Below are 23,635 nucleotides of genomic sequence, written 5' to 3'. Positions count from 1 at the left end.
GAAGACCAGTGGGCAGCAATCCTCTGGCTCTCCTTTGAAGGAAGAGGCAGAGACAGACTCCTCACTGTTAGAGAAGAGGATGTCAGAAACTACAGAGTCCTGAAGAGTGTTCTAGTTGATGGGTTAGGCTTAACCACTGAGCAGTACAGGTTAATGTTCAGAGACACCCAAAAGACACAGACTCAGGACTGGTCTGAATACATTGAATGTGCCACTAAGGCTTTGGAGGGTTGGTTGCTGGGAAGTAAGGTATCTGATTTTACAGGATTGTATAATTTGATGATGAGAGAACAGATTTTAAATAACTGTCAAAACCAGCAACTGCATCAACACTTGGTTGACTCTGATCTGACCTCTCCCCAAGAATTGGGAAAGAAGGCAGACAAATGGGTCAGAACCAGGGTTAAGCAAAAGAACCAGAACCAGGGCCAAGGGGGTGATCAGAAGAAAACAGACCAAAAGGGTGGAGATCAGAAACCTAAAGACCAGAAGTCTTCAACAGGGCCCCAAACTACTACTAAGGAGGGTGGGTCCCAACAACAGTCCAAAAAGAAGAAAGAAGGTCAGAAGAAACCCTGGTGCAATCATTGCAAAAATACAACTCACTGGACTAGTGATTGCAAAAAGGGTGGAGCCCCCAACACTGTTGCCCCTAAGGCACCTGCTCCCAGTACTACTGTTAGCAGTGTTGGTCCCCAGACAAAGGGTGTAGTGGGAATCACTATGGGAACTGAAGGAGATTCTGACTTAGACAGAACCCTGACACAGGCAGTCTTGATCTGTGATGGGGACATTGATTTGTCCCTGACTGTGAGCCCCAGTAACCTGGGCAAGTACAGACAGACTCCTTTAATTAATGACAAAGTGGCTCAAGCCTACAGGGACACATGTGCCAGTGTCACTATGGTGACACCAGGCTTTGTGGACCCTGGACAGTACATACCAGGTGAGAACTACCTGGTGACCAATGCCAGCAATGCCACTACTTCACATAGTGTGGCAGTTGTTAACTTCTCATGGGGAGGGGTAACTGGCCTCAAAAGGGTTGTGGTTAGTGCAGACCTCCCAGTAGAATGTTTGTTGGGCAATGACCTAGAGAGTTCTCTATGGTCAGAAGTGGAGTACAGGACTCATGCAGAGATGTTAGGTATATCATCACATGTCCTTGCTGTGACCAGGTCACAGGCCAAAAAGTGCCTCACTGAACCACAGGTCTTGGATCCTGGAACAATGGACCAAGCACCTACCAAGAAGAAGAACAGGAGGGTCAAGGCTGTGCCTTCCCCCCTGCCTCAGAGTGATGATCAGCCTTCCCAGGAAGCTGATCTAGAGGACCCTGAAGGAACTGTCCCTGAAGAGCTTGAACCTGACCAGGTTGAGTTTCTGGGGACAGGGGGACCTTCAAGGGCTGACTTGAGGCAGGCTCAGTTATCCTGTCCCTCTCTTGAACCCCTCAGACAGCTGGCTGCTGCTGAGGCTGCTGGGAATGCTCAAAGTACCCATAAAGTGTATTGGGATGAAGGGCTCCTTTATTCAGAGGCTAGAGACCCCAAGCCTGGTGCAACCAGGAGGTTGGTTATACCTCTGCAATTTAGGGGCTTCCTTCTTACCTTGGCCCATGATATTCCTTTAGCAGGACACCTAGGCCAGAACAAGACCTGGGACAGACTTGTCCCTCACTTTCACTGGCCTCATATGAATGAAGATACAAAGGAGTTTTGTCGCTCCTGTGTTACCTGCCAAGCCAGTGGCAAATCAGGTGGCACAACAAAGGCCCCCCTGATACCACTACCTGTGGTGGGGGTTCCCTTTGAAAGAGTGGGAATAGACATAGTGGGTCCCATGGATCCTCCCACTGCATCTGGGCACAGATTTATACTGGTGGTAGTGGATCATGCCACCAGGTATCCAGAGGCAATTCCCCTTAGGACCACTACAGCTCCTGTTGTGGCCAGGGCCCTGCTGGGAGTATTCTCCAGAGTGGGGTTTCCTAAGGAGGTAGTATCTGACAGAGGTACCAACTTTATGTCAGGATACTTAACAGCTATGTGGAAGGAATGTGGTGTCAACTACAAGTTCACCACCCCTTATCACCCACAATGCAATGGGCTTGTTGAGAGATTCAACAAGACCCTAAAGGGTATGATCAAAGGATTACCTGAAAAGCTCAGGCGAAGATGGGACATCCTTCTACCCTGCCTTCTGTTTGCTTACAGAGAGGTCCCACAAAAAGGAGTTGGCTACAGCCCCTTTGAATTGTTGTTTGGGCACCCTGTGAGAGGCCCACTGTGTTTGGTGAAGGAAGGCTGGGAGTTACCTCTCAAAAAGCCTAAGCTAGACATAGTGGACTATGTACTTGGTCTCCGCTCCAGGATGGCTGAGTATATGGAGAAGGCATCCAAAAACCTTGAGGCAAGCCAGGCCTTACAGAAAGCTTGGCATGACCAAAAGGCTGTCTTGGTTGAGTTTCAGCCAGGACAGAAGGTATGGGTGTTGGAGCCAGTGGCCCCAGCAGCACTCCAAGACAAATGGTCTGGACCCCATACAATCCTGGAAAAGAAGGGAGAGGTCACCTACTTGGTCGACCTAGGAACTCCCAGGAGTCCCCACAGGGTACTCCATGTTAACAGGCTTAAAGCATATGTTGACAGGGCAGACATGGGCTTGCTCATGGCTACAGATGAGGGACAGGAGGAAGAGAGTGACCCTCTCCCAGACCTGTTGTCTCAGAACCCTGAAGATGGCTCAGTTGAAGGAGTGACCCTTGGAGGCAACCTCACTGCCCATCAGCAGACTGAATGTAGACAGGTTCTACAATCATTTTCACATATGTTTTCCTTGATACCTAGTCAAACTGACTGGTGTACCCATGTGGTGGACACTGGTGACAGTCTGCCTGTAAAGAACAAGCTTTACAGACAACCTGACCACGTCAGGGACTGTATAAAGGCTGAGGTACATAAAATGCTGGAATTAGGTGTCATTGAACCCTCAGAGAGCCCCTGGGCTAGCCCAGTGGTTCTGGTCCCCAAACCTCACACCAAAGATGGCAAGAGAGAGATGAGGTTCTGTGTGGATTACAGAGGACTCAATGCTGTCACCAGGACAGATGCACACCCTATTCCAGGGGCAGATGAGCTCATAGACAAACTAGCTTCTGCAAAGTTTTTGAGCACATTTGACTTAACAGCTGGCTATTGGCAAATCAGATTAGCTGAGGAGTCTAAGGCCAAAACAGCATTCTCAACCCCAGGTGGGCACTACCAGTTTGTGGTGATGCCCTTTGGTCTGAAGAATGCACCTGCCACCTTCCAAAGGCTGGTGAACCAAGTCCTTACTGGGTTGGATGACTTTTGCGCAGCATATCTTGATGACATTGCTGTCTTTAGCTCCACCTGGGAGGATCACCTGATCCACCTGAAGAAGGCTCTTGAGGCTCTGCAAAGGGCAGGCCTCACTATCAAGGCTACAAAGTGCCAGATAGGGCAGAGTAAGGTTGTATATTTGGGCCACCTTGTAGGTGGAGGCCAAGTTCAACCACTGGAGAGTAAGATACAATCCATCAAGGACTGGTCCCCTCCAACCACCCAGACTCAAGTCCGAGCTTTCTTGGGCTTGACTGGGTACTACAGGAAGTTTGTTAAGAACTATGGGTCCATTGTGACTCCTCTTAATGATCTGACATCCAAGAAGATGCCCAAAAAGGTTCAGTGGACAGTAAGCTGTCAAAAGGCATTTGATGACCTGAAGGAGGCCATGTGCTCTGCACCTATCCTGAAAAGTCCTGACTACTCCAAAGAGTTTATTGTCCAAACAGATGCTTCTGAGTTGGGTGTGGGAGCTGTGCTGTCACAACTTAATGTAGATGGTCAAGACCAACCCATTGCTTTTATTAGCAGAAGGTTGACCCCCAGAGAGAAGAATTGGTCAGCTATTGAGAGGGAGGCCTTTGCTGTGGTGTGGGCCCTGAAGAAGCTGAGGCCATACTTGTTTGGCACTCACTTCAAGATTCAGACCGACCATAAGCCCCTCTTGTGGCTAAATCAGATGAAGGGTGAAAATCCCAAACTGCTTAGGTGGTCCATTTCCCTACAGGGGATGGACTTTACAGTGGAGCACCGGCCAGGTACTGACCATGGGAATGCAGATGGTCTCTCCAGGTACTTCCACTTAGGACATGAAGACGAGACTGGTCAAGGCTAGTTTAATGTCCCAGCGTTTGGGGGGGGGGGTTGTGTAGGAGAGTAGGGTCTGCTATCCTATGGTCACCCCAAATTTTTGCTTTTTGCTTCACTGGTTTTTGACATATTGAGGCTGTGGGCCTGCCAATCAGACCCCCAGCCTGCTGTTCTCTCTACTAAATTAAAACTATGCACCCTAGGTGCATAACCAATTGGAAGTGGATCACCCTGTCAGCCCCTGTACCAGTGTACACTAGGTACCCAGGGCATTGGTGTACCCAAGGCCTGCCAAGGGCTGCAGCATGTATTATGCCACCCCCGGCTTGGCCTAACAATTTGACACAACTGGCTGATCACTCAGCTGGGGTAAGTTGGTGTAATCACCTCTTACTTAGGTGTAGTATACCTATACCTAACCTTAAATGGGACACCTGGTAACCTATAAGTCACTCCTATGGCAGGCCTTAACAATCCTGAAGGCAGAGTGCTTGGTTCCATGTGAGATGGTGCTCTGGCATGAGCTGAGCCTGTCTGCAGTGGTCGGAACAACTTCCTTCTACTGTTTCCAGATATCGTCATACCATATACTCTTAAGTGCATTATGAACCTCGCGGTTAAATGCTATCTTTGGTTTGGCTTTATCAAAACATGTCGAGTAAGGTGTCATACGAATTGGAATACTAACCCCTCGCCAATTCTGGCGACGGGGTTAGCATTCCACCCTTCTAGAGGGACACGACATGTACAGTACCTGAAACCCGGGTAAAATCAGACATAGCCTCAGCTCCACAAAATGGATGCTGCCACCACAGACACAAGTCTGCCCTCCTGCTGCTGGGAGTCCTTCCAGCTTGAGAGGTGTGGACAAAGGGTTTCCTGCCAGGGGAGGTGCGTGCACCACCCCAGACAGGATTTTGTGTATTGGTCAGGTAGGGCTTGAAAGAAACCAGACATGCCTGTGGCTCACAAGGAGCCTCGGTGCATATGCCAGTTCAAACCGGTCCTGGGGCACACCAGTCCCGGGCCTGGGGCGAGCTGGACAAAGGATTGGGGGTGTAACCACCCCCCCTTCCTGGTCCCACCCATAGGGAGGGACCTAGCAGGTAGTCCGGCCCCTAGAATCCGCTTAAAGGTAGGAGCTGTGTCCTAAGACTTCAGACATCCTGGAATCAACTTGAAACTAAGAAGAAGACGGGAACTTCGACATTCTGCTGCACAGAAGACTGAAGAAAATCTCCCCTGTGGTCAGGGAGTGACCACCTTGCTAACGCAAGCACCATCCAGCGAATCAACGTCTGCTTTGCCGCCGCCTCCCGCCGGAGCCCGAGCCCAGAGACTGACAAGACCCGGACCTCCAGACCTCTCACCGCCCGATCCACAGTCCCTGCAAAGAGGAGACCCGTGGAGGCACCGAGACACGTGGAGCCAGCCATCTTGAAACGACTACGACAAGCTGACCAGTGCAACAACCGAGGCTCCCTCCAAGTTGTGCTTTGGGTCCTGAGAAGCCCAACCCTCGAGCAGCATCTGCGCCAAAGGTGAGCCCTCCAGCATCTCCACGATCTGCGTGGGGCCCTTCTGCATTTTGCCACTCGACGCGCCTAACCGGTTGCTGGCCCGCTGGCTAGTGGCCATCTTGGCAACGAAATCTACGACAAACACCGCTGGTCTGGTTGCTCCAGACTGGCCCTTGCTCCCCTCCAAAGGAGCAGTTCCTCTGACCTTGCTGGTCAGAACCATCAGCTTAAACTCCTTGCCCACAACAATTGCTTTTGCCAAGGCTTGTTTGCTTCGATCAAGTCGCCGACACCGCCGACAGCGAGAGCCTGCGTGGGACAGCTCGTGACTCGACTCCTGGACGTCGTCGACCTTCAGGGACCACGTGGCTGCAGAGTCAAGCTACACCTTCCTTCCTGTTTGCACCCGACATCGCCTGGTACCCACCTGGTGCCACGCTGGTCACTGGCTAGTGACTGTGAACACTGTCCCCTCTGCTTACAGGTCTTCAACATCTCCGATCCACTCTTGGATCCACTGCATCTCTTCCCGACCGACCGCCTGCAGCACTTTTGTCTACAGGCCCCACGGAACCGATAGAAGAAACCCGACGCACTTCGAGGCCTATGCACCCGCTTCCTGTGGGTGAGGTAAAGCTGGCACTCCGGTGCCCAAGTGTAGTATTACATCTCTAGTGCCTGTGTTCCAACTCTTAAGTTCCTAGGTCATCCGGAAGATTCCTTTTGCAGTAACTTTGTACTTTTTACGCACCCATTGAAACCTATGGGAGCACGCGTGTGACTATTTGCTCTGCACACGCCACCCGTGGACCTCCTGGTCACTAACTGACGTTAGCTCCTTGTAGGCCCAGCGATTCTAGAGGCCCTAGGCCTTTTCCCTTTTCTGTTCGTGGTACTTATACCACTATTTTAGTATATGGTTCGAGTGGCCACCAGGGCCTATCCATATAAAGTGCAACTTCTGTGTATTCTGTGATAATCTTGTTTGACGATTTGTGCTCCTGTGCTCATAAAGAGACTAGGGGTTACTTTGAGAAATAAATACATGTATATTTTGAATATATATCTGTGTGGTGTCCTTTCATTGGTATAAAAGGGGGTTACTATTGGTAAAACAGCTTGCTTAACACGCATCACGAGTTTAGCCTCAAAGACTGCTTAGCCTACGCTACCACTAGGGCAGCTAGTCCAGAAAGGTTGACTTACAACCACACCATAAGGGTTGCTTGGCATGGTACAAGGTGGTCACTAGAACTAGTGAACAGCATATACCAGGCCAACTTCTCACAACCACCGTGCCCATTTGCTTGTTGGCCTCTCTACTGATACAGCAAGCCACCGTGGCTGTGGAATAGATTGCCCAGCATCACAGAACGCCCAGCGTGATTGCCGGGCCTCGAACCACCACCTCGACCTTGCCGCTCCCACCCTCGAACCACGCCATAACTTTCGCGCCCTTTCGCGCGCAACGCCAGGGCCTCCCCAATCACGCCACGTCCCTGACGAAGCGTCCATCGAGCCACCATGGCCGCACTAGCGCCCCCCCCACCCGTGGCCATCCGAGCCACAGGGCCCCGTCGACCTGGTACTGCCCAGGGACGGGGCCGGGCGGGAAGGGTAGAGCAAGACTCACCGTTGTTCGTGAAGCCGAATGATGGTGGTGGGGCCGAGATCGCAGCGACGAGGACGACGACCGAAGGAGACTGCGACTGCGAATTCGCGTGGCCAGGAGGAGCGGCGCAGGAAGCAGAGGAAGGACTGAGGGGGTGAGGCGCCTAAAAGGGGGGTCAAGCCTCGCCCACCCTGTTGGCACGCCTCCCTAAGGCAAACCCATTGGGGGGGACCTCCCCTCCCCAGGCGCGGCCTCACTAGCGAGGCGGAGCAGGGGGGGGTGGGAGGCTCCGACGGGCGGCCACTAGTAGGCTGCCCTGCTGATGTCCCACTGCGTGGGACGCGGGCAGCAGCAGTCCTACTAGCCACGGCTCTCCTGGGGTCAGTGGCGGCTGGCATCTACGTGAGGTGAGGCGGCTGCGCGCAAGCAAAATAAAATAAAATTAATAAAACTTACTAGAACGTGACAGCCCCCCCTCCGGTCCTCTTCTCTACACAGGAACTAGATGCTGCAACTCCCTTGACCAATCCTGGCACTGCTCTCATGCTGTTAACCAGTAGCATCAGAACAGTGACCTGATTGGAGGTAGCGGCCTCACTCGGCGCTTCACAGCGCTCTGGACGCCTGCACTTGCTCTAACCCAGACAGCTGGGTTAGAGCAGTTTAAAGTGCCTATGTGTGGCTGGCCGTCGCAAGACAGCCGGCCAAAAATAAATTGGCACTATAAACAAGTGCAAAAGGCAGCCCACCCTCCTCCCTGTTGCTGTCACTCAGCAGCAGCCCCACCCCTGCCCTGACGCTCTGTTCAGGACGGGAGATGAAAAATAAAATAGTAATAAATTAACATTTTCTTTTTCAGGGGTTTGGGGGGATTTTAAGTGGGACAACGCTCCTCCGCTCCAAGAGAGCAGCCGCCCCTGCCTGGAGTAACTCTCAGCAGAGATCTTCGCATAGGGCATGCCGTATGTGTCGTTTTGTCAATGCCTGTTCTCCCATGTTGTTACTTTGTTGAAGCCGGTAGCCAGAGTTCTTCATCTGTGGCATTCAATCATTTTTTGTCTTGTTTTAGTTTCACTTACTATTTAGTTGAGGGAAGCGGAGATGCGCACCACTGACCAGGCCTCTGTCTGGCTTGAACTGTTTCCTGCTTGAAATAGGTTACTATGTGTGATTCTTCCAGATTATATGTCGCAGCTTTGACTTATGCATACTGCAGCATTTTGATCACATTTTTAAAGGAAAAAAGAAACAATTAAATTACTTTTGCAGTTTCTTCAGACATTGATTGTGCCCTTGTGATGCTTCTAAGAAGTGCTTGAAAAAAAAATACGCTATTGTTTACTTGGATAGTAAAAGTAAACATACAACAAGCATTGGCATAGCCATTTCGGCTGTCGTGGCAAGTCGGTCTGGTGGCCAATTTACTTTTTCATTGTAAGCATCCTCCACAAAAACAGAAAGAACAAAAAATAAATTAAACATACTGCCACCTAAACATGGTACCATAGGCTTGTTGTGAGTGCAGTTGAGTTGGGTAACAGTAAACATCTGCTATTCAGAGCCAAGATACCCTTGGGCGGATGTGCGCTTTATAAACACACATGTTATGTTGTAAAATGTTTACCTAAAAAAAATAACCAGCGAAAATAATTTCAACAGAGCAGTAGGCATGCTTCCCAGCAGCTAGGTGTACTTAGAAAAGATATAGAAACCTTTTATTAAAAGTTTAATGCTCATCACAGAAAAATATGATTTTTACAGGTGCCAAAATAGCTACTATCAGAAAGCTGCTGTCGGCTTTGAATTATTGCAAACTTAGTGCATGGTTTAAGCGCACAAGGATTGCTTAAATAAAATAAAGGTAAAAGAATGGTACTAAGGTGGAAGAGCGCCGCCCACTGCTATTAGTAGTGGAAATAGGGAATATGTTTTGTGCTGCTTTGCAGCCGGTGGGGCTGCTCTGCTCTCAGAGCAGGGGAGGGGAGGGAAGGGGAGGGGAGGAGTGGTTTGCCCACTCCAAGTGCTCAATGACTTTTTGGCCAGCCCTGGGGCCGGCCAAACAGTCATGCGCACTTCCCAGGTTCTCAATACAGGCTGCATTTCAGCCTGTGTGGAGAACATGCCCAAGCCCCCAGTCCCCATCTGAGCACTGAACAACGGCGCTCAGACCAATTACAACTCCGCTTTGCAGCATTATGATTAGTCAGGGGAGCCTGGGTGCTTATCAATCACAATGCTACATTGCAGCATTGTGATTGGTCAGGGGAGCCTGGGTGCTTCCTGGTTCCTGTTCGGTGGAGTCATGACGCGGAGGAGAGACACGGCGGCGATAAGGTAAGTTATTTTAATTTTATTTTTGTACAGCCCCCCCTCGTCTCTACAGCCACCTCGCCACCCCCGATTGATGCTACTGCCACTGAAGAAAAATGTGATTGAAAATTAATTTATTGGCTGTCCAGTCAGCCCTTGCACCAAAACACACTTCTTTTCAGGTGGATGTGCACATGTGATCCGACAAAATCCTGTCACTCACGTGTTAGAGCGCCAACGGCTGCATGCCAATGCTGGGGTAGGGGAGTAAAATGTGAATGAAAATTTAACAGACCAGTGAGTGAAAACAGCATGCATGTATATATGGATGTATGCATTTTTATTTATGATTTTTTAAATTATTTATTATATGACTCAATGACACTGCTGAAGCTATCTCCGGGTCAGACCAAAAAATAATCTTCACAGAATGTGATTCCTATGACTTGAAGCATTGCTGAGAGATCATTTGGGCAGTACCACAGACCTGGTGCTGACTTTGATTACGTCACACATGGTTGGGAACAGTTGGTGCATGACCTTGAGGTAACAACAAGGCATATTGGGAAACTGTTAAGACCATTTTGTGCTTACACTATCAGGTTAGAACTAAGAGGGACTCAGTCACAGCTGGGAGCCAAGGGGTAGTAAAACGTTGGATTTTATTTCATTTTATGCTTAACATTCTCCTGGAGGAATCCTACTACTGAATGGATGATGTGAAACACAGCTGCTCGCAAGCTTCTTGTTTTTAGACATTTCGAAGACGTGGCACTTGCTCTCATTAGCAGCTTGGCATTAAAGGCATCTTTTTAGCAGCGACTGTTTGGTGGGTGTAACATCCATCGCTTACAGACTTACTATTTGTGTTGGTTGTGGGAAGGGACGAATTGGTAATGTTCTTTACAGCGGATAGTTCCTCTTTTTGGGCCTCATTTACTATATTTTGATGCACAGTAACGCAGCAAGACTTCCTGTTGCGTTGCTGTGCGTCAAAATGAAAGGGCAGGAATGCGCAGTATCTACAACATACGGCGCATTCCAGTCTCTCTCCCCTGCGCCGGCATACAAACAGCAGCCATGCACCAACGCAAACACCCTTGTGCCATGGTGCAAGGGTCGCTGCGTTGCAAGGATGGTTGTTGTTGTGCAGGAAGGGGCACCTTCCTGTACAAAAACAATCATTAATGGTGTTTTGCTCCTTCTATGTGTACTCATAGAAAGAGCAAAAAATGAGTAGAAATAAAAGTATTTTTCCTCGTTGAGCCACTCCTACGCCTTGCCTGAGGAGGTGTAGGATTCTGACGCATTCCCAGGTGTGCGACACTTTGTAACACTGGGAATGTGTCAGGTTCCATGGATGTTGTGTGAGAACACCCACAGCAACACCCATGGAATGCCCCTTTCATGCAGAGTAATGTGTGAAAGGAGCCCATATTTACAAGGCCATGAAAAATCACGGGGGTGACTTTACGTGGCCGTATAAATATGGGCAGGCACCTGCCCCGCAGGTGTGTCAAAGAAAGTGACGCAACGACGGCGCAATGGGCTTACAACACTATTTTATGCCAGACACACACACTAACATTCTGCTATCCTCGTGCGTACTTTTGAAGGGGTGGGGCATATGTTATTGATTAAGCATTCTGTAAAGCAGTAATATGTTCAGATTGCATACTGCCTTCCTCTTGCCTGTGCAACAAAATGAATGCTAAGGGGTTGATTCAAGCGCAGGGGATGAGTTTAGACCATGACACTCAGAACTGTTAGGCTTTTAAGAGCTCTGGACTGGACACTTGTCTCCAAGGCCCCACCCCAACGGGAAAGATGCACGTCCTCTCTGGATGCTCCTGTAGTACAGCACAGGCATGTCTTTCATTGTTGTACTTTGTCTGCACGTAGTGGCATGCAGCAATAAGATATACTCCCGAAATGCATACTTAGGTTTGCATACATGGGCGGCCAAAGTTGCGCTCATTATTTCGTGTGCAAAAGCACACGTCTGTGATTGCCACAAAACATATCTTGTTTTGCTTTCATTTAATCAATCAATCAATCAATCATGGCATTTGTAAAGCGCACTACATACCCGCGAGGGTCTCAAGGTGCTGGGGGGGGGGGGGGGGGGGGGAGGTGCTATTGTTCGAAGAGCGAGGTCTTGAGAAGTCTTCTGAACATGTCCTAAATTGTTCTCGAGGCTCTACATTTCATATATCATCTCACAAGAGATCTGGGCACCTCCACCCTCGGCAGTGACTGCCTAAGGAGTCTTTTAACCTCTTCATTGGCTGCAAATGGTCAGGCAGAGAAGTAATGACATTAGCTTGTGAGATGGTATGAGAGTCTAAACCTTCTATTGTCAATGGAGAGGCTACCACATTGTCAAGGATACCACAGCGCCAATGCTGGAAAACTGGCTTGTAACCTGGCTCTGTTCAAGGTGCACTGCTGGGCCCACTCTGGACACCTATAGTTGGTAACCCTCAGCACCATTTTTCACACACTGGGTTAGGAGCCATATAGTGGTACCCAACATTTGCCATCCACTTGTTGCTGCTCAAGAGTCTGGTGATTTGATTGCCAGTAAATATGTGACCGCGATTCAGTCACCCTGGCGTATTGGTTCCGCTTGCTCTGCCGGCGATTTTTCGTCCGGTCCATTTGAAAAGAGATCACTGGTCCCACTCAGTGGTCATCGTGCGTCCTTGGCTCGCTCTCGTACCACTTTGGAATAATTTCAGCATTGGCCTTGTCGGATTGACTTTGACCCAGAATAGTTGATTTGGGCACAGCATTTGTATACACATTGTAGACTGTCCATACGAGCCGGACCTTTGATTGCATGACCGTAACAGACCCAGCATATCGGCTAGCTTGTTCCCGAACGTAGTTCTGGCATTTGAAAGCACTTTGTGATCACGTCTCACGTAGAAGTTCCTGACGATCGCCCGAGCATTAACGCTCTGCGCGTTTTCTTTAGACCAGAACTCAGCACTCTTCAAATTGTAGCCATTGTCCTTCTGATGACCTTAAGTGCATAAGGTCGAAACGCCATCGACATCCCAGTGTAACCCACGGCCACCTAAGGATTTATACCTTATTGCAAATTATTCATTGTGTTCTTGTAATTTGTTTATGATTAATGTTGTTCTCTCACTTTGCGCCGCTCACACTGTATATATCACTTGTGTCACTGCACTTATCACTTGCACCGAGCACGGTCAGTACACAACTGGTGTATGTTTGGCTACCTTAATTTGATTTAACTGTATTATAGTGCTGTTATAATCCTTTTGCATAATAATAATAACTAAAAAACTTTTTCTTACTTTGGTCTCTTGGTTTCCCTCCTTGATGATTTATGCATTTTTTCTAAAATTGTCCCTATAATTACCGGTTGAGACATTGTTGTTTTGACACTCTTCAAGTCCAGCATCGCCCCACTTTGCAAATGTGGCATGGGACCCACGACCCCTTAGAAAATCTGGCCACCTATGGCTGCGCTCGCCCTCTTTCTTAGCTGTTTCGTCCATATTCAAGGCACTTCACGATACTTGATCCCTTTATCTCAGGAGGAGAGTCCAATTCTACCTTCCTCGGCGCTCCCTACAATCCGCATCCCTGTTGCTTGCACGGACCCCTGTGTTCTGACGATCTCGAATAGGAGGTCGATCCTATCAGTGCAAGTCGCCAAATTGTGGAACTGTATGCCGCCAACTACAAGACAGATGCAAGATCTTCTCCCTTTTAGGAAGTCTCTGAAAACTTGCTGTTCCAGCAATAGCCTCTGCATTGTCACTCTCATTTTAGCTGCCACACATAACTAGCACAGGGATACTCTGCCGAGTACCTGCTCACTCTACCGAGTAGCTGCGCACTCTACTAATACCCTGATAACATAAAAGAACAATTTTCTTCAAATCCTAAAAAACCCTTACTGCTGGTTAATGATACTATTCCCTGAATCCTACACATTCCTTGCTACCCCTAAATGTTTCCATTTCATGACTCCTAAAATCTCTTACTACCCATTCCCCAGAACCCTATACACCCCTGAATAGCCCTTAATGCTACCGGTCCATGAACCATAAAAACCTCCTACTGCCCATTACCGGTATCCATCTCTGAACTCTCCAAATTTCTACTACCCTTAATGCTACTCTTCCCTAAACCCTAAAAACCTTTTGCTACCACTTAACACTACTTTTCCCTGAACCCCAAATACCTTACTATTCCTCAGTCCCACCCATCACTGAACCCTACAAATCCCTTAATACCCCTTAACTCATGGGTACTCACAGACATTTTCCCAGGGGGCGCAAAGTTTGGTCTTTGGTGTGACCGAGGACCGCACTGATGCCAGGGGGGGGGGGGGGGGGGGGCTGTAAAGCGGGTGTAAGGGAGACGAAGCATGAACTCAGTTGCGTAATGTGAAAACAAAAAATCCCGGCTTGTCCACTTGACCAAATTGTGTGACCCTGTTCAATTGTTTTATTTCAATTTCCCTCCTTCTTCTTCATTATCACATATAAGACGACCTCGAAATACATTACTTCAGGATGCGTACTGTACAAAACCATCTCCTGTGATTGGATGTAATCACTAATGGCATTGTTTTCAGGGTGTGTGAGGAGGAACATGAACGTTTCTAAATTAATGTTTGGAAACCATCACTTTGAAAAAATACTTCTGAATGCACTGCTATAATTTGATTTTCTAAGGTGAAATGGTTCTAAAGATCAATAAAATAAACCATGTGAAATTTGAAAAGACTTAAGTATTTTTACGTTTGCTGACTTTAAAAATGAAAGGGTTCCTAAAGTTAAGGGCCTAGTTATTTCCCTTTTTTTAACTGCAATTAACCTTTAAATAAGTGCTTGTTGTTCATATATATTTTTTTATGTTACTGCTGAGTGGAGTAAACAGCAGGCCAGTGCTGCTGCTGCTCAGGGGGCCACACGTAAAGGTCAGGAGGGCCGCATGCGGCCACCAGTCTGTACTTTGAGTATCACTGCCTTTACTGGACCATTGTGTGAAACCAAAAATCCTTTGTACCCCTTAACGCTACCTATCACTAAACTCTAATAAACCCTTACCACCCTTTATAGCTAAAGCAGACACAAGGAGATGATGGACGGAGGACTGAAACTTTTCAGACACTCACCCCAGTCACAGATCTGGGTAGAATCCATCATCATTCTTTAGCTCACTTCGCCACCTCACTTCAGACCCAGCTATATGCAAATCAGTCTTGACCCTGTGCCTCATGGGAACAGTCCAGCCTGAACTGCCAAGCCAGGTCTTCCCTGAACCGGAAACAAGCATTCTGGGACCGGTTTCTGGGTAACACCCTTCATCAGTCAGGCTAGCTTGATTCCAGTGGCAAAGTGAGCAAGGGTCCCACGTTTGGGCATACCCTGCCAATTTAGGGCGAACAAAGCATACACAAGGAGATGATGGACGGAGCGCTGAAACTTTTCAGACACTCACCCCCAGTCACAGATCTGGGTTGAATCCATCATCATTCTTTAGCTCACTTCGCCACCTCAGTTCAGACCCAGCTATATGAAAACCAGTCTTGCCCTGTGCCTCATGGGAACAGTCCAGCCTGAACTGCCAAGCCAGGTCTTCCCTGCCCTAAGTTGGCAGTGTAGGCCCAGACGTGGGTCCCTTGCTCACTTTGCCACTGGATTCAAGCTAGCCTGGCTGATGAGGGGTGTTACTCAGAAACCGGTCCCAGGATGCTTGTTTCCAGTTCAGGGAAGACCTGGCTTGGCAGTTCGGGCTGGACTGTTTCCATGAGGCACAGGGTCAAGACTGATTTGCATATAGCTGGGTCTGGACTGAGGTGGCAAAGTATATTGTATTCCTAAACACTCATTGTTCTGCTAATCTCTAAATTAGGTGAACAGCACCACCGTGTGGTAGACTGTTCTAAGTATGGTGTTGCCAATTAGGTGCCGGTGCCGAGCACCGGAAACCAATTAAGTACCGGTGCTGAGCACCGGAAAGCACCGGCTCAAATTAAGCACTGGCGCTCTGTCCAGCATCTCCTTGTGTTCACCCCTTATAGCTACTCATCACTGGAACCTAAAAAACCCATACTACCCCTTAATGCTACCCTTCTCTGCACCCCAAAAATTCAACTGCCCCTAATGCTACCCATCCCCAAATCCTAAAAAAACCTTACTACCCCTTACAGCTACCCGTCCGTGAACCAGAGACCAATGCTATCCCTTAACTGTGCCAATCCCTGAACCACAAATACCCCTTACTACTCCTTTACATCACTCTTTCATGAATCCTAAATTCGCACTACTACCCCTCCAAGCTACCCTTCCCTGAACCCTAAAAACCCTTAATCACTCATTAACATTGCTCTTCCCTGAACCCTTAATACCCCTTAGTGCTCCCCCTCCCTAAATCCCTTCAGAACCACTTACTCTCCCTTAATGCTACCTATACTTGAGCCCTGATAACATTAACTGCCACTTAATGTTACCTTCCTTGAATTTAAAAAATCCCTTACTTCCCCTTAACGCTGCACATCCTTGAACCCCAAAAAATCCTTTATAACTCTTAATGTTATGCTTTCCTGAACCCTAAAAATCCCTTTCCACTACTTAACATTTCTCTTCAATGAACCCTTAATGCTGCCCATCCCTGAACCCTAAATAACCTTTGCTACCCCTTATTGCTTCCCCGCCGTGAACCCTAAATACCCTTAACACTGCCTATTCCTGAGCGCTTAAAAACGCCTTATCCCATTACAGCTACCCAACCCTTAAAACTCTTAGTACCTCTTACAGCTACCTTTCCCTGAACACTACAAAACCTTACTACTGCTTAACGCTATCCTTACATGAACCCTGGAAACCCTTTTGTACCCTTTAATGCTACCCATCCCTGAATCCTAAAAATCTCTTACTAGTTCTTAAGATTACTCTTCCTGGAACCCTTAATACCCCTTGCTGGCCCTTAATACTACCTTTTCCTGTTCCCTAATACTACCTTAATGCTAACCATAAATCAAACCTAGCTACCACTTAATACTACCCTCCCCTGAGCCCTGCTAACCCCTCAATGCTATCTTTTCGTGAACCCTACAAACCCTTTACCACCCGTTAAAGCTACCTATACCTAAACTCTCAAAGCCCTTTACTACAACTTAAGGTAACCCTTGCTTGAACCCTAAGAACTTGTTACTACCCATCCCAAAATCGTAAAAACCCTTACTATCCATTAACTCTGCCCATCCCAGGACTCTCTAAAAACCTCTTCTTACATTTGTTGGTACATTAAAGCCAGACCTCTTGGCTTTGGCGATGCTTTTTAGGTAGACGCCTACGTAGCTGTGTGGTTTACTAAAGACGTCTTGGGGATATTCAGAAATCGTCCCAGGAAATTCATTACGCCCGTTGATTACCATTGGCTTTGTGGTTTGACACTGACATTTTCTGGCTTTTCATTTACTGGCTTTATTTGTTTAAGGCCGTTCAGCATGAGTTCGGCCCTCCCAAGGAGCACAGCCTTTTCACACCAACTCACCTTGTATTCTCCCACAAGTGCTTCTTTCTGTAAAGAGGCCTGTAAAGCTTGTTCTTATCTTGTCACATTTGCTCTGCATTCAAAATCAGATGTAAAATATCAGGCTCTGTCTACTGAGGGAGCTTGGTATTTACTGTTCTTACTTTGACTTCAATGTGAGAGGATTTATGTGACAAACTTGGAGGTAGGAAAGGTTTTTTTTCAAGCACACAGCAACATATAAATGAACTGTGCAAGTATTTCAGAAAATATCAGAATTAGAAATGCACAAATGAAGCACATTTTTGTTAATTCTGAAGTGTGTTGGAAACAAATACTTTGATATGATTAAAACAAATCATTACACGAGGTGATGCAATTTCCACACATTATCATTTGTGCGCTGTATAGTTTTATTAGTAAGACTGTATGCCTGTGCATATGTAATGGTCATTTCAATTGAAAATCTGTTGTCTGTAAAGGCAGTGTGCTTCCACAGCATGCATATGCCACTCAACTCTACTCTGCAACACTCCACGCCTCTGCACTCTACTCTATACCACTCCATTCCACTTTACACCACTGCACTCTACTCCGCTCTGCACCACTCAACGATACACCACTGCACTCTTTGCCACTTCAATCTAAGCATCTCTACTCTACTCTGCACCACTGTACTTTGTGCCAATGCCTCTGCACCACTCTGCTCTACACCACTGCATTCTTTGCCACTGCACTCTACACCACTCCAGCCTAAACCGCTCCGGTATACTCTGCACAGGTCCACTCTATGCCACTCCGCTCTACTCTGCACCACTACATGACCCTACACTCTACTCTGTACCACCTCACTTTACACCACTGCACTCTACTCTACTCTGCACCACTCCACGATACAGCACTGCACTCTACACCGCTTCACTCTGCTCCTTTCTACTCTACACAGTACCACTATACAAGGCCTCTGCGCCACTCTGCTCTACACCACTGGATTCTACGCCACCCCAGTCTAGACCACTCCACTATACTCTGCACTGTATGCCAATACATACTACTCTAATGCACTTTACTCTGTAACACTCTGCTCTATGCCCCTGCACTCTACGCCAATCCACTGTACTCCACTCTAATCTACTCTGCACCACTGCACTCTACACCACTTTATGCCCTTACACTCTGTGCCACTCTAGTCTATGCCACTCCACTCTACCCTGCACCACTCCACTCTACACCACTTCACTCGAGTCTAAAAACCATGTACTCTACGCCACTGCATTCTACGCCACTCTACTCCACTGTACTCTATGCTAATACCTCTATGCCAATCTGCTCTACACCACTGCACTCTTCGCCACTGCACTCTACAACACTCCAGTCTAGGCCACTCCAATCTACTGTGCACAACTTCACTCTACGCCACTCCACTGTACGCCACTCTGCAACACTGCACTCTACTCCACTGCACTCTGTGCCAATACACTCAACGCTAATGTACTTTAATCTGTAACACTCAACTGTACGACCCTACACTCTACGATACTCGGCTGAAATCCACTCAAATCTACTCTGCACCACTGCAGTCAATCCCACTGCACTCGACACCACTTTACTCTAGCCATTACACTCTATGACACTCTATCCTACTCCAATGCACTCTACCCTGCACCACTCCACACTACGCCACTTTACTCTATCTGAAACAATCTACTCTACACCAGTGCACTCTGCGCCACTCTACTCCACTCCACGCCACTGCACTCTACAGCACTCCCCTCTAAACTACTGCACTCTATGCCAATGCACACTACAACCCAGCACTCTTTGCCACTGCATTCTACTCTGCACCTCTGTACGCTATGTCACTGCTCTCTATGCCACTCTACTCTATACCACTGCACTCTTCCCCAATGACCTCTACACCTCTGCACTCGATGACACTCTACACCGCAACATTGCACTCTCGGGTACTGAATTCTACTCCATTCTACTCCACTCGACTCCACTCTATGTCACTGCACTCTACAACACTTCACTCTAAACTGCACTCTATGCCAGTGCACACTACATCCCTGCACTTTTCGCCACTGCACTCCACTCTGCACCACTGTACGCTATGTCACTGCTCTTTATACCACTCTACTCTAAAACACTGCACTCTACGCCAATGACCTCTACACCACTCTACACCTCTGCACTCTACTCTACACCATTCTATTCCACTCTTCACCACTGCACTCTACGGCACTGTAATCTGCACCACTCCACTCTGCACCACTGCACTCTACTATGCACAACTCTAATCTACACCACTGTTTTCTGTGATACTGCATTGTAAGCAGCGGAATTCTAGGCCGCTGCACTCTATGCCACTGTACTCTTCGCCACTATACTCTGCAACACTGCAGCAATGCACTCTACACCAGTCCACTTTACACTACTCCATTCCATGCCACTGCACTCTACTCTGGGGCTCTCTATGCCACTGCACTCTACCCTGCACCACTGTATTCAATGCCACTTCACTCAATGTCACTCTTCTCAACACCACTCTATGCCACTGAACTCTACGCCACTCTACACCACTGCACTCTATGACACTCTAGTCTGCAACACTGCACTCTACGCCACTGAGCTCTATGTCACGATACACTGCACTACTGCATTCTATGTCAATGCACTCTCTGCCCCTGCACTCTCCTACACTCTTCTGTGCATCACTCCACTCTGCGCCACTGCACTCTGCAGCACTCCACTCTATGCCACTGCACTCTAGGCCACGGCATTCTACGGCAGTATGCTCCACTCTGACGTTAATGGCTCACATTTACCAGCGCCTTAACGCCTATGTTTCCGATGCGTCATTGGTGAGCACCTGGCATGCTTTTTTCCGCCTTCTTTCTTGTACCTGTGGGTTGGGGGTGAGGTATTCAGTGCCGTGATACGCACCCTATACACCTTAAAAGAGGGGAGGGGCCCTCAGACTGGTTATTCCTCCAGCCCATGATGCCCTGCGCGGGCAAAGCCTTCGCTGTTTTCATCCCACTGCCATTCTTTCACCGCAGTCGCACTGCTCCCACATATTCATTCATCCTGCTTGCGATGCCTACTATGCAGTAGGTTAATATCAGATGCCTCATGGCCTGTGGCTACTTCAGCGACCAGTCCATTCAGTTTATCTACCCATACCGATCTAATGACGTGTGTAGATTGTAGGAAGGTCGTGTAGAGCTCCCACTTAAACTTAAAAATCAAGTTAGTGTGGACCGTGCCTGCTGGAAACGTGAGGCGTGTATGCAGGATGAAGCACGTCACTCACACCTTCTGCGACACTGACTTCCAATGCGGTGTTAGTTCCACAGCCATGTTCAGCAGCCATGTTCCTCTGCTGTACGATTGTCTGGAGCTCTTGAGTACGTCATAGGGACTTTGCTTATTGCCGTCTCTGCCTCTCACTGTTGTCACACCTCAGGGCTTATGCAACTGCCTCCTGGTACTGACTAGCGAGCATCTAGAACACCTCAGGGGCGGCCTTAGGCATGTGCAAGCTGTGCACCTGCACAGGGCCGCCAAACCCCAGGGGCCGCCTGGCCACGAGGAATCGGATACAATACATATTTGTGGCGGCCCCTGGCAGGGATTTGCCGGCCTCCGGCTTCCGCCCCGCCCGGACCCCCTCTTCCGGGGCCCCCTACCTACGCTCCCTGCACAGGGCCACCATGAGCCTAGAGCCGCCCCTGAACACCTACCCTCTAAATCTAACGATCGTATACTGTCATTGATGGGAACAGGTTTATCCGGTTGTCTAACACTCGAAGTGAAGACAAGTTTAGGTATACCAACCCTGGTTTGTGTGTCAGAATATTGTTGCTTAAATATTGACTGACAGAAATAGTGTGGCTTAAATGTGATTTATTTACCGTTGCTTCATTGGGTGTAGATTTTTTATTATTAACGCCAGCCGAGCGATAGTTCTGCAAACGATATTTAGAACTGAATATTTTTATTCGACGATATTTAGGCAACCATATTTTAGCTGTATCCCTTACCCAATGTATTAAAGATAAAACATTAAAGTCCATCTTCCAGTACCTATTGCAAAGTAGCACAGTCTGTGATATGACACGTGCAGTAATTTATACATATAGGAAACCTATACAATGAACACCACGTAACATTCGTAAACAAGCATTGGCATAGCCAATAGGTCTCGCCTTTGAGGCCTTATAAGTGTTTAGCCATGCAACAGTTGCATAACTAAATACTTATAAGGTCCCAAAAGCGAGACCTATTGGCTATGCCAAGCGGCCCTGCGGCCGCAAAAGTGAAAATGATAGCGATCAAACATCAAAGCGGCCGCGAAAGTGAAAGTAATCGCGGTAAAGCGCTGCGCGCTGCGCACATGCACTGCAGCTCTAGGCTGCCCTGGCAGCACTTTTTGGAGCCCTCTCAATAAGTCTCGCCAGACCAGCGCATGCGCTGGGTCGGCGAGACCTATTGGCTATGCCAAACGGCCCTGCGGCCGCAAAAGTGAAAATGATAGCGATCAAACATCAAAGCGGCCGCGAAAGTGAAAGTAATCGCGGTAAAGCGCTGCGCGCGCGCCCGCGCACATGCACTGCAGCTCTAGGCTGGCCTGGCAGCACTTTTTGGAGCCCTCTCAATAAGTCTCGCCAGACCAGCGCATGCGCTGGGTCGGCGAGACCTAAAAACACAGATTAGCAAAGTTTGGAAAACAAACACAGAAAGAAAGCAAGCACCAGTAGCATCAGGGGCCAGTATCACCCAGAAAGTTTTATACTTCTATCGATGAAAGTGTGGGGCACACTGAGGAAGAGGTTGCGACTGACAGGAAGTGAGGTCCCTTGCCTGGTTACACTGATGGGATCCTTTGATATTGATAAGGACTACTCAACTGTTCTGAACATAATTCAACTTCTCCTTGAAAACCATAACAACAGCCCTCCACGCGAGGTAGACATTTGTTTCCTACATAGTCCAACTTATTTGCATAATTGCGAACATTAACATGCCCTAAATCAAAGCCCTCTTTACCCTGGTACTTTCATCCAGATACGGCTGCCTCATTCTAAAACAGGCACAAACTGAATACAATTGAAGGCAATTCAAGAAATATTTTGAACTTCCGCCTTAGCCTTCCCTCTGAATGGTTTACTCACAGAGTAGTCATAGACTGTTCATCAATGTTCCAGTAATACTCACACAGTTGTTTACTGGTAAAATTGCAAAGTGCAATTAGTGCCATATTCCTACTCACCATGTAAAAGTGTTTTTTTTTCTTTTCTCTTTTTTTTCTCTCAGGATATTTCAAAGATGATCTGGCTGCCTCTGACATTTGGAGATCTGATGCCACGATGAGGACTCACACACGGGGGGCTCCCAGTGTGTTTTTCATACCTTTGCTTTGCTGCATGTTGGCCAGTGGGACGGATGAGAACTCAAGCGCTTTAATCCCTTTCCTCAATGCTAACTATGATAGCCACCCCATGCTGTATTTTTCAAAAGGTGACGTGGAGGAGCTACGACTCAGGGCTGCGAGTACTCATCATCACATTGCAAAGCGACTGAGTGAGGCCGTGCACACCATGCTTTCCAGCCCTGTGGAATACCTTCCGCCCTGGGAACCCGCCAACTTCAGTGCTCGCTGGAATGAAATTTATGGCAACAACCTGGGAGCCCTGGCGATGTTCTGTGTCCTCTATCCGGAGAACCTTCAAGCACTGGAATTGGCCAGGGATTACATGGAGAGGATGGCGGCACAGCCTAGTTGGTAGATTTTTGTCTTTGTATTTTTAATGTGTTGAGTTGTCATTCAAGTGGTTTTCTCAATGGGGATTTCTGTAGGGTAGTAGTACAGACTAGCAAGTGCTACCTTAATATTAAAGTAGAGAGAGGTATAGATTTACTATTCTTAACTCCACATCTACCTACCTTTAACCCCTTCCCTGCTCATGACGGAACCACTCCGTCATGAGCCACGGGCGCCGTGTGCTCATGACGGAGTGGTTCCGTCATGCTGCGGCCGTTGGCGGCCGCTCCGCCCACGCGGCGCTGATTCCCCGCCTGTGCGGGCGATTAGCGCGAGTGGGCGGAGTCGTAACGGAACCACTCCGTCATGAGCACAGCGCGCCCGTGGCTCATGACGGAGTGGTTCCGTCACGAGTATGGCGGTGCCGCGCTGCCCCCAAACCCCCCCAGCGCCGCGGCAAAATTCGTGCCGCGGCGAAGGGGTTAAGGTGTGTGTGTATATATATATATATATATTTAAGACAGTTGACGCTGTTCCTACGCCGCCTCTCGCCTCGCAGTGTCGGTGCCAGTGATGGAAACAGCATCCATCAAATATATTCCACAAATATCATCCACAATCCAAAATGACGAAGCGGCACACCGAGTGATTAGCACCAATTGACAAAGGCTCTATAGCTGAAACGCGTTGTTTTGCACAATAAATTGGTGCTAATCACTTG

General features: G+C 48.3%; 1 protein-coding gene across 2 annotated transcripts in view; it reads left to right on the top strand.

Moving 5' to 3' along the window:
• The window catches only part of DSE (dermatan sulfate epimerase), a 335,009-nt gene that overhangs the window by 131,056 nt on the left and 180,318 nt on the right, over positions 1–23,635 (top strand). The window contains exon 2 of one of the 2 annotated variants that reach the window (XM_085612171.1): positions 22,467–22,931. Coding sequence is in view for 1 of the 2 variants with exons in the window: in XM_085612170.1 (XP_085468296.1) it covers positions 22,520–22,935 (416 nt within the window). In the remaining variant the exon portion in view is untranslated. Of the gene's footprint in view, positions 1–22,466; positions 22,936–23,635 lie in introns of both variants that reach the window. The other variant, XM_085612170.1, reaches the window with a different exon arrangement.

The sequence above is a fragment of the Triturus cristatus genome, chromosome 6 (genome assembly GCF_964204655.1).
Source record: "Triturus cristatus chromosome 6, aTriCri1.1, whole genome shotgun sequence".
In the NCBI taxonomy this organism is placed as follows: Eukaryota; Metazoa; Chordata; class Amphibia; order Caudata; family Salamandridae; genus Triturus; species Triturus cristatus.
This window is presented reverse-complemented; position numbering and strand designations above follow the sequence as displayed.